The sequence below is a fragment of the Magallana gigas genome, chromosome 4 (assembly GCF_963853765.1).
Source record: "Magallana gigas chromosome 4, xbMagGiga1.1, whole genome shotgun sequence".
Classification (NCBI taxonomy): Eukaryota; Metazoa; Mollusca; class Bivalvia; order Ostreida; family Ostreidae; genus Magallana; species Magallana gigas.
Genome location: NC_088856.1, coordinates 43,825,106 through 43,842,723, shown reverse-complemented (window position 1 = coordinate 43,842,723; position 17,618 = coordinate 43,825,106). Strand labels below are relative to the sequence as shown.

At 36.2% G+C, this 17,618-nt stretch overlaps 1 protein-coding gene across 1 annotated transcript; it reads left to right on the top strand.

The window, feature by feature from the left end:
- Positions 1-6,312: 6,312 nt before the first annotated feature.
- Positions 6,313-10,066, top strand: LOC105328422 (uncharacterized). The gene is made up of 2 exons (XM_034450269.2): positions 6,313-6,399; positions 7,966-10,066. The coding sequence occupies exon 2, from the start codon at positions 7,984-7,986 to the stop codon at positions 9,742-9,744; it is 1,761 nt and encodes a 586-aa protein (XP_034306160.2). The 5' UTR covers positions 6,313-6,399; positions 7,966-7,983; the 3' UTR covers positions 9,745-10,066.
- The last annotated feature ends 7,552 nt before the right edge of the window (positions 10,067-17,618 follow it).

Here is a 17,618-nt window from a genome sequence, read left to right as displayed (position 1 = left end):
ATTGGTGTAGAAGCCGGAATGTTTCTACGGTCCAGACTTCAAGGCATTGAAGTGAACCTACTGGTTGATACGGGTGCTACTCTGACACTTGTTTCCTCAGCAATAGCCCAAAGAATTGCTCATGACCGCATGCCTGCTCTAGAGCTTATGCAGAAGAATGTACTAGATGCAGGTGGGAAAATGTTAAATGTGTCTGGAAAGGGAACGTTTGTTTTGGAGATCGACAATTTTTCCTGTAATGTCACAGCCGCTGTAGCTGAATTAACTGTCGATGGTATTATTGGCCTAGACTTCCTAACAGAGTATCGTTGCATGGTCGATGTGCCGAACCAAGAACTTTGCATTGGGAAGTTTAATAAATTTCACATGGAGAAGAAAGGTCATTTTGGTTGCTTTAGGGTTGTGAATATGAACCAAGTTACGATCCCTGCAAATAAAGAAGTTATTGTGCCTGGTCAGATTTGTGTACCTAAAGGCGAATGTCTCTACAATTGTGATGGTATTATTGAACCTGTGGAGAGAGATAGAAACGACTTACCAGCAATTGTTGGACGAACATTAGTACAGAGCGCTAACATAGTACCTGTAAGATTGCTGAACCCCTCTGACGAATCATGCTTAGTCAGAAAAGGAACGCTCTTGGCTCAGATAACTCCTGTTGAACATGTTGGTATCGTGCACAAAAGTGCCACACAGTCCTCAGGCCTTGATGATCAGTTGAAGAGTTTGTTAGGTCGTTGCAGTGAGGACTTGTCAGACCAACAGAAAGAAGCTGTGTGGAGTCTTCTAAGAGAATACAATCATTTGTTCGCGAAGGACAACTCTGAGCTTGGTTCTACCAATGTTGTAGAACATGAGATAAATGTTGGCAATGCTAAACCAATAAAAGAGCCTTTGCGTCGGCTCCCATATCACTCAGCTGATACCGTAGATGAGCATGTGCAAGAGATGCTCAGGGATGGCATCATTGAGCCGTCGTCCAGACCATGGGCAGCTGGAGTAGTTTTAGTGCGTAAGAAGGATGGTTCCACACGCTTCTGTGTTGACTATCGGAAGCTTAACAAAGTGACAATACAGGATGCTTACCCGCTTCCCAGGATCGACGAGTCATTAGATAGCTTGTCAGGCAACAAGTGGTTTTGTACTCTCGATCTATTTTCCGGGTATTGGCAAGTCTCAGTTAAGCCAGAAGACCGTCCAAAGACAGCATTTATGACAAGGAAGGGGCTGTTTCAATTTAAGAAAATGCCATTTGGTCTAAGTTGCGCACCGGCAACATTTCAGAGACTGATGGAGAAAGTTATGACAGGTTTGCAGTGGGAAACCTGCTTGATCTACCTAGACGATATTATCATCGTAGGGAAGACATTTGAAGACATGATCCAGAATTTAAGAACCGTGTTTGATAGACTTCTTGATGCTGGCCTTAAACTGAAAGCTAAGAAGTGTGCATTGTTTGCCAAGAAAGTGTTGTACCTGGGCCATGTCATTTCAGAGGAAGGGATTTCAACAGATCCAGAGAAAGTTAAGGTAGTGAAAAATTGGCCTGAGCCATGCAATGTGAGCGAGGTCCGTTCTTTCCTTGGTCTCTGTGGATATTACAGACGGTTTATAGCACAGTTTGCTGAAAGAGCCAAACCGCTGACCAAGCTTACAGAGAAAGGAAGTGCCATGGAATGGACAAAGGAATGCAGAGAAGCCTTTCTTGATTTAAAAGAGAGACTATGTAAGGCACCTGTGCTGGCAATGCCAAATTTTAGCCATGAATTTATCCTGGATACGGATGCCAGCAATATGTCGATAGGGGCCGTTTTATCTCAGAGCATTGACGGTGTAGAAAGGCCCGTTGCCTACGCTAGTCGTACTCTCTCTAAGCCTGAGCGCCAGTACTGCGTCACCAGAAAAGAGTTGCTCGCAGTTGTCTACTTTACCAAGTATTTTAAACATTTTCTGTATGGAAAGCAGTTTACAGTTCGCACAGACCATAGTTCCTTGCGTTGGCTTCTAAACTTCAAGAATCCCGAAGGACAGTTGGCTCGGTGGCTGGAGTCGCTAAGCGTTTTTGATATGAAAATTGAACACCGTCCCGGCAAACAACATGCTAATGCTGACGCACTCAGTCGCAAACCATGTAAGCAATGTGGTTTTACTGCGGACCAGGAACATGAAACTGCACCAGTTGTCTCTCATGTCGAAGTTAAACCTTCCTCCATGTCTATGCAAAGTCTCCAAGATAGTGACCAACGCTTAAAGATGGTCAAGCAATGGGTCGAGAGTGGAAAGAAACCCGATTATGCTACAATCAGCAGCGAAGGACGAGTCCTTAAGTCACTTTGGTCTCAGTTCGAAATTCTGACCATTGACAACGGCATTTTGTATCGGAAGTGGGCTGATGACAAAGGTACAAAGATGCAAGCCATTGTGCCATATAGTGAGCGACGCACAGTCCTGGCTCAATACCATGACAATAGATCATCAGGACATCTTGGTGTGTCTAAGACAATATCTAAAATCCGACAGGGCTATTATTGGCCAGGGATCCAGTCTGATGTTCGGGCATACATCGCTGGATGTGACAAATGTAGCAGACGAAAGGGGTGCCAGAAAAGCAAACGAGCGCCTATGCAGATAACACAGGCAGGAGTGCCAATGGAGCGCATTGCCACAGACATACTTGGAGAACTACCATTGACAGAGAAAGGGAATAGATATATCTTGGTAATTTCTGACTATTATTCCAAGTGGACAGAAAGCTTTCCAATGAAGAACATGGAAGCTGAAACCGTTGCAAAAATTATTGTGGAACAATTCATTGTGAGGCTTGGGGTTCCCTATGTAATTCACTCTGACCAAGGCTCGCAGTTTGAGAGTCGCTTATTTACCGAGGTCTGCAAGCTTTTAGGGATAAAGAAGACAAGGACAACGCCGTATCACCCCAAGTCTGACGGCATGGTCGAGCGCTTTAATAAAACATTAGCAACAATGCTTAGCGCCTATGTAGATGAACACCATAAAGACTGGGATGTTCACTTGCCGTACGTTATGATGGCATACAGGTCTGCAGAGCATGAGACTACGGGGTTTACTCCAAACTCTCTGATGCTTGGGAGAGAGGTTGCGACACCTCTCGATATTATGTACGAGATGCCACCAGATGTTAATGAAGTTCCACAGCATAAATGGGCATGGGAGCTAAAAGCTCGTATGGAGGAAGCGCATAGTGCAGTGCGTTATCACACGGGGCAAGAAATGCGCAGACAAAAGCGGTATCATGATGCAAAGGTGCACTGGCAACGCTTTGCTAAGAACGACAAAGTGTATGTTTTCTTCCCACAGAGGAAGGTAGGCCACAGTCCCAAGTTTACTAGTTATTGGAGAGGGCCATACACTATTGTAGGCAAGAATTCTGACCTGCTCTATGAGGTAGACTGTGGATATCGGGGCAAGTTACAGGTCATTCATGCAGACAGACTGAAGCTACACAAGTCCCAAGTGTTGGCAGACGAAGAAGTAGATGCAGATCTAAAGGCTGATGATGATGAGTTACCAAGATCCGATGGGGACGAATCGGATAGGGAAAGCAATCTCGAGGGTGTTTGCTCAGAGAATAAGCGAACACGGAGACCACCAGTCTGGTTGCAAGACTATGTTAGATATTAGCCAGTTGTCTTAGGCAAAGACATATTTTATGCGAGGGCGCATAAACTTAGGGAGGGGGTAATGTAGCGAGGCACGCGTTTTTGTTATAGAGTTACCTCCCTTAGTTATATAGTTTTACATCATTAAATGCTTGGTAATTATCTCTAATCATTAGTATATTATTTGATCTTCTTTACAATAATAATCATTGTATATAAATACTTAGATTTAGAGATAACAGAGGTTTCTGTATAATACAGGCAGTATTATTTATTCAAAATATGGCATGGATGAAACTAAACACCCATTTATTGTTTAGAGCGGTTTATTTATATAAGGCTCTTCCGTGTGTGTGAAAGAGCTTGACTACGTGGTTATAGCCTGTGTACGTTTTTCTGAAACTCTTGTCTTTGAGTACTCTGCGAGTTAAAGTGTTGATCACTTTGGTAGCGGTTACGTTCTCGACGGAGATAGGGGTGTTGGCATCCTCTATCGTTAAGCTACAACTCGGCAGAGAACTAGTAAGGCTAAACGCATAGTGAGTTAAGATAAGAGAAGTGTTGGTATCTTCTCTAGGGTATCGGGCTCTTCGAGGTGTTGGTATCCTCGGTTGAGCATCTTGGCTACAAGAGGTGTTGATATCCTCTATAGAGTTCTGGGCTATAGACCCGGTAGTAGTGCAGATACCCTTGTTACTGAGAAGTAACCTGGTAAAGGCTCACCAGGTAGCACATAGACCTTGTGCTTGGGCACTTGGTTAGAGACAGGTTTGGGCCACGGGTCTAAGACACCTATCTGAGACAGTGCTCGGTTTCATCCATAGCCTGGTCCAGGAAGACCAAGATCTTGTAAATACGTTGTGTCAATCTGTTTTGTTCTCCGAGGTCTGATTCTACGCAGACCCTTATCCCATAGTAACGTCAGACAGATAGTCTACCCCCTACACGTTACAGTAAGAAGCATTTCCCCCTGGGGAAAAGGCTACAATTTAGAAGGTTTTTCGGAGGAAAAGCTACTATGGGAAAAAACTGATATGCAACAACGTCACAATGGTTTTTTTGCACATTGATTTGTCAGAATTTTTCGGTGTCAGTATATTTCGACCCACTATGCAATTTTTAACATTGCAAATGGCGTTTTAACGTTCTTCCGAGAATCATAGTAAAACTTTTGAGAACCGGATAAAATGTGTAGTTGCAAGAACGGCATGCTTTTTATGCAAAATAAACAGAATACTATGCGTAGCTTTAATAATCAGGGAAAATTTAGAGAGCCAGACGACACAAAATCGACTTGACCTCTGACGTCACAATTACGTTTAAATAAGGGGAAATAACTCTTACTCTCACTGAATAAACGAAATCTGAAATTCTCTCAAAATCATGAAGAGCTAACGAAAAAGAACGTTTCTTCAGAGATATGAAACAATTGTAACTTGCACTCATTTGAATGTTTACATTTAAAACATTTTTTATAAAAGAGGATTCCGGTGATTTTCGCAAATATCGGGTATTCCTGACCCTTGATTTTCGGTGAGTGGGAGAGATTTTACAAGTCAAGCCTTCCAGACAACACTATAAAACCTAATGCGCTAAGGTGGACAGACGTTACGATAACTTTTTTAAATAAACAACAAAAACTTTGAATTAAACGTAATGTTAATTTTTTTTTAGTATTATTCAACGACATATTATAAAAGGTTAAACTACAATAAAAACTCGAAGAATGGCTTATAAAATGTAGCGTAAAAATAATTGATTATAAATAAAAAGAAAAGTATTGAATTTAATTTGTATTTAAATTCCTTTACTTTTTGCGTCCATTTGTAAAATCGTATTATTTCATAATTAATTTATAATAATGATACGCATATACCTATTTAATCATAGACCGCGCTCGCCCCAGCGGTCGCACCAAAAGGCATACTATATTTTTCTTGTTGAGGGGTTTAATTTTTATTACGAGAAAAAACTCTAGGTACCTGTGATGTCTATGTATGTACTTTTAATTAAATGCAGTTGAACGCCAGCTATATAACAGTAGTTATAAATGCAAATGCACACTTGTCTTGTCCCGTATATTTAGCATTTGTAATAATATTGGTTTTCTTACAAGTCTTTTACCAGTTTGCATAAAAGCACCTTTAACCCGCCATGTACTGCATACTAAAAACAACGTAATTCAGGCATGGTTTGGTTCTAGTTCGAGCAATGGATGCAATACTCACCCTCTAGGCGCCTTACCCATGGGAACTATTGTTCACAACATAGAAAAGATCCACGGGAGGGAAGGCGCGTGTATCGGGCCGGAAGAGTCAGTGTGCAAGTCCTCAGAAAAGTCTAGGATAAAGTGATTCTTCGTATGCAATCAAAGCACGAGAAATCCCTCAGCTATAAAATAATGTCACGGAGTTTATATCTAATGTACATGTTTAATGTAAGTTGGATTAAATTATAGAAAATCTAGAAAACTCGTTGCCATCCTGTTGCTTCGCTCGCGAAGCTCACTGGTAGGGTTTTGCATGTTCCCCATTTATTCACAACAAATCGATAAACTTGCCAACTCTTGTGATCACATAGATAACCCTCCATGCAAATACACATTCAAGGTAGAGACAAGGCGGTTTAAATCTAATTATAGCTCTACAATCAGGAAGTAAATTACACGTCAAGTCTCGTATTCTCTCTTTCTGATCTCAGGGTTGTCATGCACGCTATAATGGCCACATGAAATAACTTAAAGGTCGCATTGATACACAAGGTAAGTTATAATAATTCTACCTATATCTCATAACGGTAGAGAAGTTGAATTATTTCTAAGGTATTTAAATGATGAATTTAGTCAAGAATATTTTAAAGTCGATCAACAATAGACAATTTTATATGATTTTAAAAAGAAAATTACTGAACCGAAAGAAGTGGCCATTTTTTAAACATAGGAATACACATTCTCTACCATCGGGTCATACATTCATACAATATTTTAATTACTTTTATAAATCAAATCCTTTCTCGTGTGGCTTTTCCAATCGCACCGGCTGCCACAAATCTTTTTGGTTTGCTGGATTCTGGCTACTGGCAAAGACTCCATAAATGTGCACGTACAGTGCAATTATTTATCGGAGAATAGAATATACCGTGTGAATGATAACTGCTGGATTTTTCTTTTTGTAAGTGTATGAGGAATACCTGTGACAAAACATACATACTACATGTAGATATAGCTGCATATCTGTAGCTCTACGAAGAAAATTTGGGTTTATATTAAACTGTAAGCTACAGTAAGTACAATACATAATTACAAAAAATTGTGTTATTTTTAGCTGAACTGATTAACCTCGTTTCATACCAAATCCTATGCAAATAATCCTATCAAAAATTCTTCAGTCAGTTTACTAACAATGTTGTCGTTTTATTTGCTACAGACTTTCTCTTAATAAACAACATATATGTTACGTGTATCCGGTCTCGAACACCGAATTAAGAGTCGTCACTTTTATACTTAAACAATTAATGCCACTTTATGGGGCTGATGATGATGTTTAAAAGAATTTCGGAGGCAAGTAAAGTGATAGCATTTGTAGTAATGAATGAGGATATTATGGTATATATTATATTTGTTCAGAATGCGGTAGGGTTAGAGTTTTTCAGGGTGATGAGAATAAAGGAATCTGACACTTGGCTAGAACAATGGCGAAGTAGATACATGTTCGTATATTCTGGCGTTGCAATTGTTATTTCAGTCTCTACGTTCTCTGGTTCTATTCATCTTCGTTCATGGGCGGATCTAGAAGGGGTTAAGGGCGGCTCTCTCCCCCCCCCCCCCCTGCCGAAAATTTTATTTGTTTTAAAATTTCAAAGTAAAATTAGTATTCCAAAAATGTCCTGGACTCCCACCCCTCTCCCCTGTCAAACTATATGTATGATATCCCTTGGACCCCCCCCCCCCCCCGGGTTCCTGCATATTGTCAATTCGTTATAGGCGGTTCAATTGGTAATTGATACGTGTAGAAATCGAGAACTTCTTTAGCGTTGATTATAAGTAACTGTATCCATACATTATAATAATGTATATATATATATATACAATGTATATATATAAATATGGATGCAAAGCAAATGCAACTCCATAGTTTCTTTCGGATAAACGCCGGCTTGAGAGATAGCTGCATGTCTGTAGTTCCTGGTCTTAAAAAAAACGAATGGACGTCCCAGGTCGTCCAGCTAAATTTTTTCAGACCGGAAGCTACAAACCTGCAGCTAGAGTGTTCTTAATTATTTTATTTACAAGTTTAAATTAAAAATGTAACAGCTTTCTTTTTTACAGGTATTTTTTACATTTAGGATGGCATTATCTGAATCACAAATACCACCCGACGCCCAGCATTATTTGGTGTGTGGCACTGAAGACTGTGAAAAGAACTGCCAGTTTTACTGCAATGACTGTCACCAACCAAAGTGTCAACAATGCAAAGATAAGCATAAAAAAAACACAGAAACCAAGAACCACGAAATTGTCCCTTATAAAAAACGCAATCGACCGCTTCCTGTAGAGAAATGCAAGATCCACCCTACTAAACACATAGATCTTTTTTGTGAGGAATGCCAGATTCCCATTTGTTCTAAATGCACTGGCACAAAAGAACATCGCGGCCATAAAGTTACTGATCTTGAGATGGTCTTTGCTGAAAAATGTTCGCTTTTTCACGAAGAAATTGCCAAAATTCGTGGTTATTTTGAGCCTACTTCTGAAAATTTGAAAAAGGAAATTGCTGGAGATGTCATTGAAATACAGAAAATCTTAGACGGTATACGAACATCCATGAAAGCTGAAGCTGATTCTCTGAAAAGGCTGGTTGACACAGTTACAACAGATAAAATAGAACAAGTCGACAAAAAAGAACAGTCATTATTAAAAACATTGAGCGGTCAAAACCAAGAAATAGATGATTACATCAACTCTCTCAATGATTTAATCCAAACATATTATGGTTACCTATCTCCTTCAAACATAGAAGAATTAACATTTTCTCTTCAATCAAAAAACTTGATCATTCGACCCATACCAGAGACATTCAAACCAGTCCCGCCCGTTTTTACTGCTGGTCAATACAGCAAACAAGATGTCGCCAAACTACTGGGTAAAATAACTGTTCCTAACACTAAATCAGAGAACAGAAAAATAAAGCCCATGCAAATTGCCTCTACACAGTTGAAACCTGCAGGGAAACATAGAAAACAAGTCAAAGAGATACCTGACGTAAATCAAACACTGTGTCTATCTTCCTCTGTCACCAAGGTCAGGGAGTACACAGTACCAGGTGTTGACTGTGTAAATCATATATCATTGGGTAAATCAGGCAGACATTGGGTCAGTAATCATATTGGTAAACTTGTCCAAACAAATCTACAGGGGACTAAGCTACAGAAGATAAAAACCAGTGGTCAAGATGAAGGCTACTACAAAATCGCCAGTGTTGGATCTCTAGGTTACCACACAGTCACACAGAATGGGGATCTGATCTATACAGACAAAGACAACAAAGTCATCAATAGGATAACACCGGATAATACAATCACTGAATTCATTAAAACAGGAGACTGGGAACCTATCAGTATACACTCTTCCAACATCAACGGGGACATACTGGTGGGGATGGTAAAGGGTGGAGAGGCGAAAGTTACCAGGTACAACAAGACAGGGATAGAAATACAGAACATACAGAGAGGCAACAAAGGACAGGAACTCTATGATCTACCATACTACATCACAGAAAACATCAATGGTGATGTCTGTGTATCAGACGGGGACAAAAATGCTGTGGTGGTGGTGGATAAATCAGGAGAAGAAAGGTTCTTCTACAGAGGTCAGCGGTTAGATTTTTATCCCTTTGGAATATGTACTGATGTTCTCGGTCACATCCTGGTGTGTGATGGTCACAGTAACACAGTTCATCTCCTGGATCAGGACGGTCAGTTCTTATCTCAACTACTCACAGAACAACAAGAGATAAAGCGTCCCCTTAGTGTGTGTGTTGATGATGAGAACAATCTCTGGGTGGGACAACTCATCAAAAAAGTGAAAGTGTACAAGTATCTACAGTGAACATTATATATCCATTCATCATTTATGTACTGTGTGTATTTTGAGAGACAATGTAACACAGTGATAGTGTACAATTACTGGTATCTACTGCGTACGTAGAAATACATATACATCAATCATGTAACTCTATGTATCTTTATTTGTAATATTTATGAATAGATTGCTTTCATTAATGAAGGGTTGACTATTAATAAATGTATAATAATTATGTATTAACAACATTTGTTTTATTGCTATTAGGAACTGCTAGCATAAATATTGTCAATAGCTATCCAAAAGACTTATATTTATAAACGATGCAATCAAGCTAGTATTGTTAAAGTGAATCATTGAGTTCAATATTTATTAAAAGGGTTATCAAAAAAAAAAAAACAACAACAACAGATACATGTATTAACCCTTTGTCCTTGATTAAAGAATAAGAAATCATTCATTGAGCATTATATATGATGTGGTCATTACGGTAGGGGCGTGATGGAATTCAATATTGCCTGAAGAGCTTTGATATATTTGAATACTACCCGAACGTAATCATCACCCCATAATACCTATATATAAAGAACGATTCTGTTGTATAATTATACAGGCCCCGCTTGCACCCCAACGAAAGTCATTTATAACACCTATCATAAGTTTGTTGTACATTACCCAAAAGATCACGTGTTCGAAGCAATGTTAAGGCGTCCGGAAGCTAAAATACGGCTGGAAAACGATATCATTTGAATCATCGCAAAATACTTTGACCGGTAGTATTTCTTAAAATCTATGTTACATTTATTGACACCGATGTTAAACATTATATTTGATGCATTTTTGTGACGTCATATGTACTTTGTAATCACGTGACGGGCAAATCCTAATATTGTAAATTATCTATTTAAATCACAGCGGCGCAGGTGATTAATAAGATTAAATGATACATATTTTAAAGAAAAATCCATTGTTTGGTCATATACTTTTAAGTTCTTGCTTGGGTAGGAAATAGATATTTCGTTTATGGTAGATATTGTTGAAATATGCCACAAATTATCAAAATAATGCACATTTGTACTAATCAAAAGCGATTTACAAAAAAATGGGGTAAATCCCTAGGTTTCCCAAGCACGATTCACATTGGTACTTATATTCTCTACCAATTTTTCGTAAAATATTCTAAAATTGTGTTGATCTTTCACCTGCGCCAAGCTGGTTTTACATGCATTAAAATTATTTCATTCAGTTGTTTACACGTAGCAGGGAGAGTCTCCAAACCACTAGTTTATGAATAGTCTTTTACTTAAAACGAAGCTTTAAAACTGCCGATTATTTGATACTGGTTTTTAATACGAATTAATTCTGTACGTCTAGCATTAACGGCAGCATCTACGTAAAGGAAACATGCGGTATTATACTGGTTTGATACAATTAACTTTTAACGTTAAGGGTGTTATTTACTCAGGGTTTGAGCTCTCAAATTCCGATTGTTAAAAAGTTCAATGTAATGATTGAAATTTGTTCTAAACACAAAAAGTATTTATGAAATGAATTATTATTGACAAAACATTCAATAGTTTTACTTTATTATGGAGTTATGCTCAAACAAAAATTGACTTTTAGCCAAACAGAGGAAATTCGGACTAAATTTTGCAGATTTTGTTTTCTGCTAAAAGTTTTTTGGCAGTAGTCTAATATTAAAAGTTAGGATTTTATATTTAAGTCTACGTAATTTTGCATATTTTCCGTTGGTTTTACCTCACTTATTCATTAAAATAATCTTATGGCACGAATAATAATAATAATATTGAAAAATGCTTAAAAACGATAAAAGACATCATATCTCAAAATTTTGATCATTGACCTCATATAAATTTTTTGCCAACAGAATAAGGTCAATATAAGTAGTTCAATATCATAAATGTTTTTGTATTATCATCATTCATTTTTTTGTAAAATTGAATCAAAAATGGGTAGGGATTTGAAAACTGATAGAGGAAATTCGGACTGAATTATTTTTAAAAATTGATGCTGAAAACTTAATGTTGTGTACTAATTTAGTGCCACTACCATTCGTAAACTGTATCTTATTTTTTCAAAGTGTTTATTTATTTGTAATATTTTTATAATTAAGAAAATCTCAATCGTAGTGTAAAATTTTATGGGATTTTTCTTGAATTTTCAATAAATATTCAATGGCCATTAACTCAAAAAGTAGGTCATTGACCTACTTTACTGAAAGTGAAAAATAACAATACAAGCAAAGGTCTATAACACACAATAGATGGTTTTTCATTATCATCAGTGGATTTTTTTTTCATTCTGAGTAAACGTCATCCTTAAGATACATTCCCTGAGAACTATCGACAGGAATGCAGATCGTGACGTCAAAGTCAATTTTGATGTCATATCGTATTAAGTACACATAAGTGACTTTCTACATATCGCTATATTTACATTCCAAATATTTTTTGCATGTAAAGTGTGTAAAAAGATACTACAGTTATAAGACTGTATCACACACAGGGTACTCAAAGGTTAGAATGACTAATTTTACTATGACGTCACAAACGTTGAACGCTATAAAATGCAACGTCACAAGCGAGAATCAAAGTTCACGCTTGTGGCTGCTACAGTGGCTCTTCCATTAATTTGAACTTACCCTTAGGATAAAAAAGAAATTTTGACCTATAAATCCCATTTGCAGACAAAGCAAGATGTTAAAAAAATGTAAATATAAGCATTGAATCATTATTTTTTGAAAGATATAGTCTCATAACTGCAGCGGTGTGTGCATACAATTTTTCATAACGCGCTAGCGCGCGTTACTCAATTTGTATGCACACACCGCTGCAGTTATGAGACTATATCTTTCAAAAAATAATGATTCAATGCTTAAGTAAAATCCATCGGGAAGCCTTAACATGCTTGCGTTATCGATGGAATTATTGAATTATTAAATGAACTGAATTATAAAAAAAAAGATTCATAGTGTTATCACAGAACAAAATTCAAAGACACTGGAAAATGTAAATGTAAGGCATTTATCATTGATTAACCAATTCTCTCTTTCTCCTACACTCATTAAGAAAAACAGCAGGCATGATTAAGATATTCTTAGACAAATTTAAAAAAAAAATTGTCTTTAGACGTAAAATTAAAACTGTCTAAAATAATATCCAAAACTAAGATCTCTCAAATCATTACTTCAAAGGAAAATGCACCGGTTAGAAGCCATCAAAGACGATTCAAGTGGTTGTGATATGTGGAAAACGAAAAGGCATGTTCAATTCAAAATAATAGGGTAATTCATTCCACAGGGGCCAAGCCCGTTTTAACATTAATTTCAATGTAACAATAAATATAGAAAGGAGTCGAACTCTGACCCAGATAAAAAGCTACCAGCTCGCTTCAAAAGCCTATTAAATCAATTAATTTTTAAAACACTCGCAATATGCATGTATTTTTCAGAAAAAACGAATTTCAAGTTGAAAAATTTAAAAATTTAAAAAATCAATCGATTTATTATAATTATTAAGCTGAAACTAAGAAAACCAAGAAAAATTATAGATATTATATTAACCTTACAAGACAAATGTGAATTCTTTACATAGATAGAACTTAGAAAAGCAAAAAAACTCACACTCAGCAGTTATGCGGCACTAGGTCCATTCACAACTACTATATAGTAGTTTTTCCCCCAGGGGAAAAAGGCTACAAAATGGCAGGTTTTTCGGAGGATAAGCTACTATCATGGGAAAAAAAAACTGCAATGCAACAACGTCACAATGGCTTTTTTGCACATTGATCTGTAAGATTTTTTCGGCGTCAGTAAATTTCGACCCACTATGCAATTCTAAGCATTGCAAATGGCGTTCTCACGTTCTCCCGAGAATCAAAATAAAACTTTTGAGAACCGGATAAAATGTGTAGTTGCAAGAACGGCATGCTTTTTATGAAAAATAAACAGAATAATATGCGTAGTTTTAATAATCAGGGAAAAGTTAGAGAGCCAGACGATACAAAACCGTCCTGACCTCTGACGTCACAATTACATTTAAATAAAGGGAAATAACTCTTACTGAATAAACCTAAATCTGAAATCCTCTCAAAATCGTGAAAAGATAAAGAAAGAGAACGTTTCTTAAGAGATATGAAACAATTGTAACTTGCACTCATTTAATGCATTTTTTATAAAAGAGGATTCCGGTGATTTCCGCAAATTTCGGGTATTCCTGACCCTTAATTTTCGGGGAGTGGGAGAGTTTTTACAAGTCAAGCCTACCAGACAACACTATAAAACCTAATGCGCTAAGGTGGACCGATGTTACGATCACTTTTAAATGAAAAACAATCTTTGAATTGAACGTAATGTTATTTTTTTTATTATTCAACGACATTTTATTCTAGATTAAACTAGTTCTACAGTGCTCATAGAATCATACACCAAAAAAAAACTCGAAGAATGGCTTATATAAGAAGCGTAAAAATTATGGATAAAAAAATATATTGAATTTTATTTGTATTTAAATTCATTTTTTTCGCGTCCATTTTTAAAATCATACTACTTCACAATGATTTGTTATAATGATACGCATATTCATATTTAATCATACGCTGCGCTCGCCCCAACGGTCGCACCCTAAAATTTATTAATATATTTTTCTTGCTGAGGGGGTTAATTTTTATTAACAAGAAAAGAATAAGTATGATGTCTATGTATGTAATCATAGTTAAGTGCAGTTGAATGGCAGCTATACAATAGTAATTCGATCTATACAAGCAAATCCACACACATGTTTTGTCCGTACATATAACATTAATTTTGTAATTTTACTGGTTTTCTTTTGGGGACCATTGTTCACAGAAAAGATCCCCGGGGAGAGAGAATGCCTGTGTCGACCCGGTGAAGCCACCGCTCAAGTCCTGCGAAAGATATGGAATAAAGTTATTCGATTCGTCTGCCATCAAAGCACGAGATCGCCCTCAACTTCAGTTGCATGGCTACCGTGGGTCAGGTCTCCAACTCCGGTCATGAAGATATTCCGTGGAAAGGGTTGGGGAGGAATATGAGCGCTGAATATCGACCGAGAACGGGTTGGACGCACCAGAAGACAGGCTGCCACGGGAAGATCAAACACTTTCATTGTCAAACCTACTCGGCCAAAGTACGAGACCTATAAGTTGTCGGCGGATTGAAGTGTATGTACAATACCGATCAGACTCAACCTAACACCAGAGTAAACCCCAATTAAACCCCGGGTTTACTTTCTGAGTTTACTTTGGGTTTCCTTTTTGAAAATTTGGGTCCACTCGGTGTTTACTTTTGGTTTACTCGGGGTTTCCTTTTTGTTTACTCGAGAATTCTTTTGGAGTCAACTATACGCACTGAAGTGTAAAACAGACCTGTATTTCATTTTATCCTACTGCCTGTAATTCCTGCCCCTTGTATATTCCGAATACTTTAGTATCATATATATATATATATATATATATATATATATATATATATATATATATATATATATATATATATATATATATATATATATATATATATATATCCGTAGCGTCTGCTTTCATGGTAATACCTCTGATCGGGGTTTTCTCTCTGTGTCCACTTTGGGTTTACTTGAGGTTTACTTTGGGTTTACTCTGGGTCCACTCTAGTAAACCAAAGTAAACCTAGAAAGTAAACCCAGGGTTTAGTTGAGGTTTACTTTCTGTTAGGTTGGGTCTGATCGGTACTGTACTTTTTAAGGCATGATGCAAAATACATGTAACTATAGAACCGTGCATGGTATACCCCACACAAATTTAATTATACTGTTATGCGTTTCATATGGTTCTATTAATTTAACATTATCATATTTACATTTTCATATGAGTTCTTTAAATTGAAGTTGAATATGTACATAAAGAATGTACATGTGTAAAGCTTAAATTTTAATGTAAACGATGTTCTTGCAACATATCAAGCCTAACATGTATTATAGATACTGGCAGTCACTATATATATATATATATATATATATATATATATATATATATATATATATATATATATATATATATATGTATATACACACACCATACATGCGTGAATTTAGTTTAGAAAAAAATAATTAAATAAAATTTACATATTCTACTAGAAAAATAGGCATCAGACCCACTCACCCCCCGTGATATATAATTTGTCAGATTCGTGTATTCAGAACAAAATTTTAATTCACTCTATTAGAATTACATTTTGTTATTTGTTTAAACTTATCATTCATTATATACCGTATATCAGGTTTTTTCTGCGTGTATCTAATTTCCGTTTTGGTCGCGACGATTTCCGAATCGCGGAAAATGTATCAGCGTAAATTTGATACAAAGTGTTGTTCTTAAAATATAGTTCTCTTTCCTTATGAAGTAAACAGGTATGTAAAAGTACAATGAACAGTGTTCAGTAAGTTTAGAGTAGAAATAGCGGGATCGGAAGCAAGCGCAAGATAATAGGTACATGTATGTAAGCCTCATAGTTTATTTAATAATCCACTGACAAGCTTATAAAAACGGTCGCTTTTCTTGCATAAACCGATGTCTAATTAAACTAAGCTACTGGTATGGTGTGTTCTCCGAACGCCTACTCCTCAATTAAAAATAGTAATTGGTCAAGGCAATTATGGGGCCCTCTAAGGGGATACAGGTAGACTTTACCTGTATATACTTTGGGACACAGTTAGACGACATTGTCTTATTTTTAATTTAAAAAAATAAAAAGATGCAATAAATAGTGCTAATGGCTGCATGTACCTGACATTATATCAAAAATACCATATTTTTTTAATAACCTAAATGTTTCGGTGAAATAAAATAATCAGTAAATATTACCAAAAAATAATAAAAATTAAATATCTTTCTTCATTTTTACATTTACATCTTAACAAAATAAAAATAAAACATAATATTATAAGGTATAAATTAAAATCAGAGACAACCATGTATTTATGAGTTTGTTATATTAAAACAATGTTATGTGTCAAAATAAAAAGAAAATTGTATATAAAATGTTATGCAATTTTAAAACATTATTTTATTGTTTTAAATTATATGAAGTGCTAATAAATTAAATAAATATATTAAAATTGATTCAATATTTTATTTTTATATTTATGCAACAATTTTAATCATATTATAAAGACATTCAAAATTCAACAAAAATGTCAAACTGTTATATCATTTTTCATTCAAGGAAAGACAGGTTAAGTCTACCCGTGCCCCTTTAGAAGGCCCCATAATTGCCCAGTATAATTGAATAATGATAATTGGGCAGTAGGCGTTCGGAGAATCAGCCACTGGTATATGTAACGGTACATGATCTATTTATCTATGACTGTTTGCGTCTCTGAAAATAATTATCGGTAATTATTTTACATTAAGGAAATCATGTAAATGGTTTGTCCGAAATTCTTATTGTAAAGAGCGGCAATTTAGATACTTTTACCCTCTTACTTTACGGGGTTAAACAATCTTGAATTATATTTTCACCATCATATGACTTTGAAATAGTGAAAAATTGATTCGCGTAAATTGTATATACCGTTCTAGGTTCTGAATCGCGGAAAAAAAACATGACGCGGAAAAAAACTGATATACGATACGTAGTTTAAAAAATCTGATTTGCTTAGTTTACAATATCTGTTATTATATGATTGATATTAATTCTTAGCTCTCTGATTGGCTCATAACCAACTATCTTCACAGAACAGAACGTTACATGTATGTGTATATTCACATGTACATGACTTTGGAGGTCAATATAGCATTTGTTTTTCTCTACATTGGACTAAAAATAGATCGTCAATGAAACTTAGCGTTTTGTCAAGTTGTTTGGTACGGAGTTTGGTGATAGC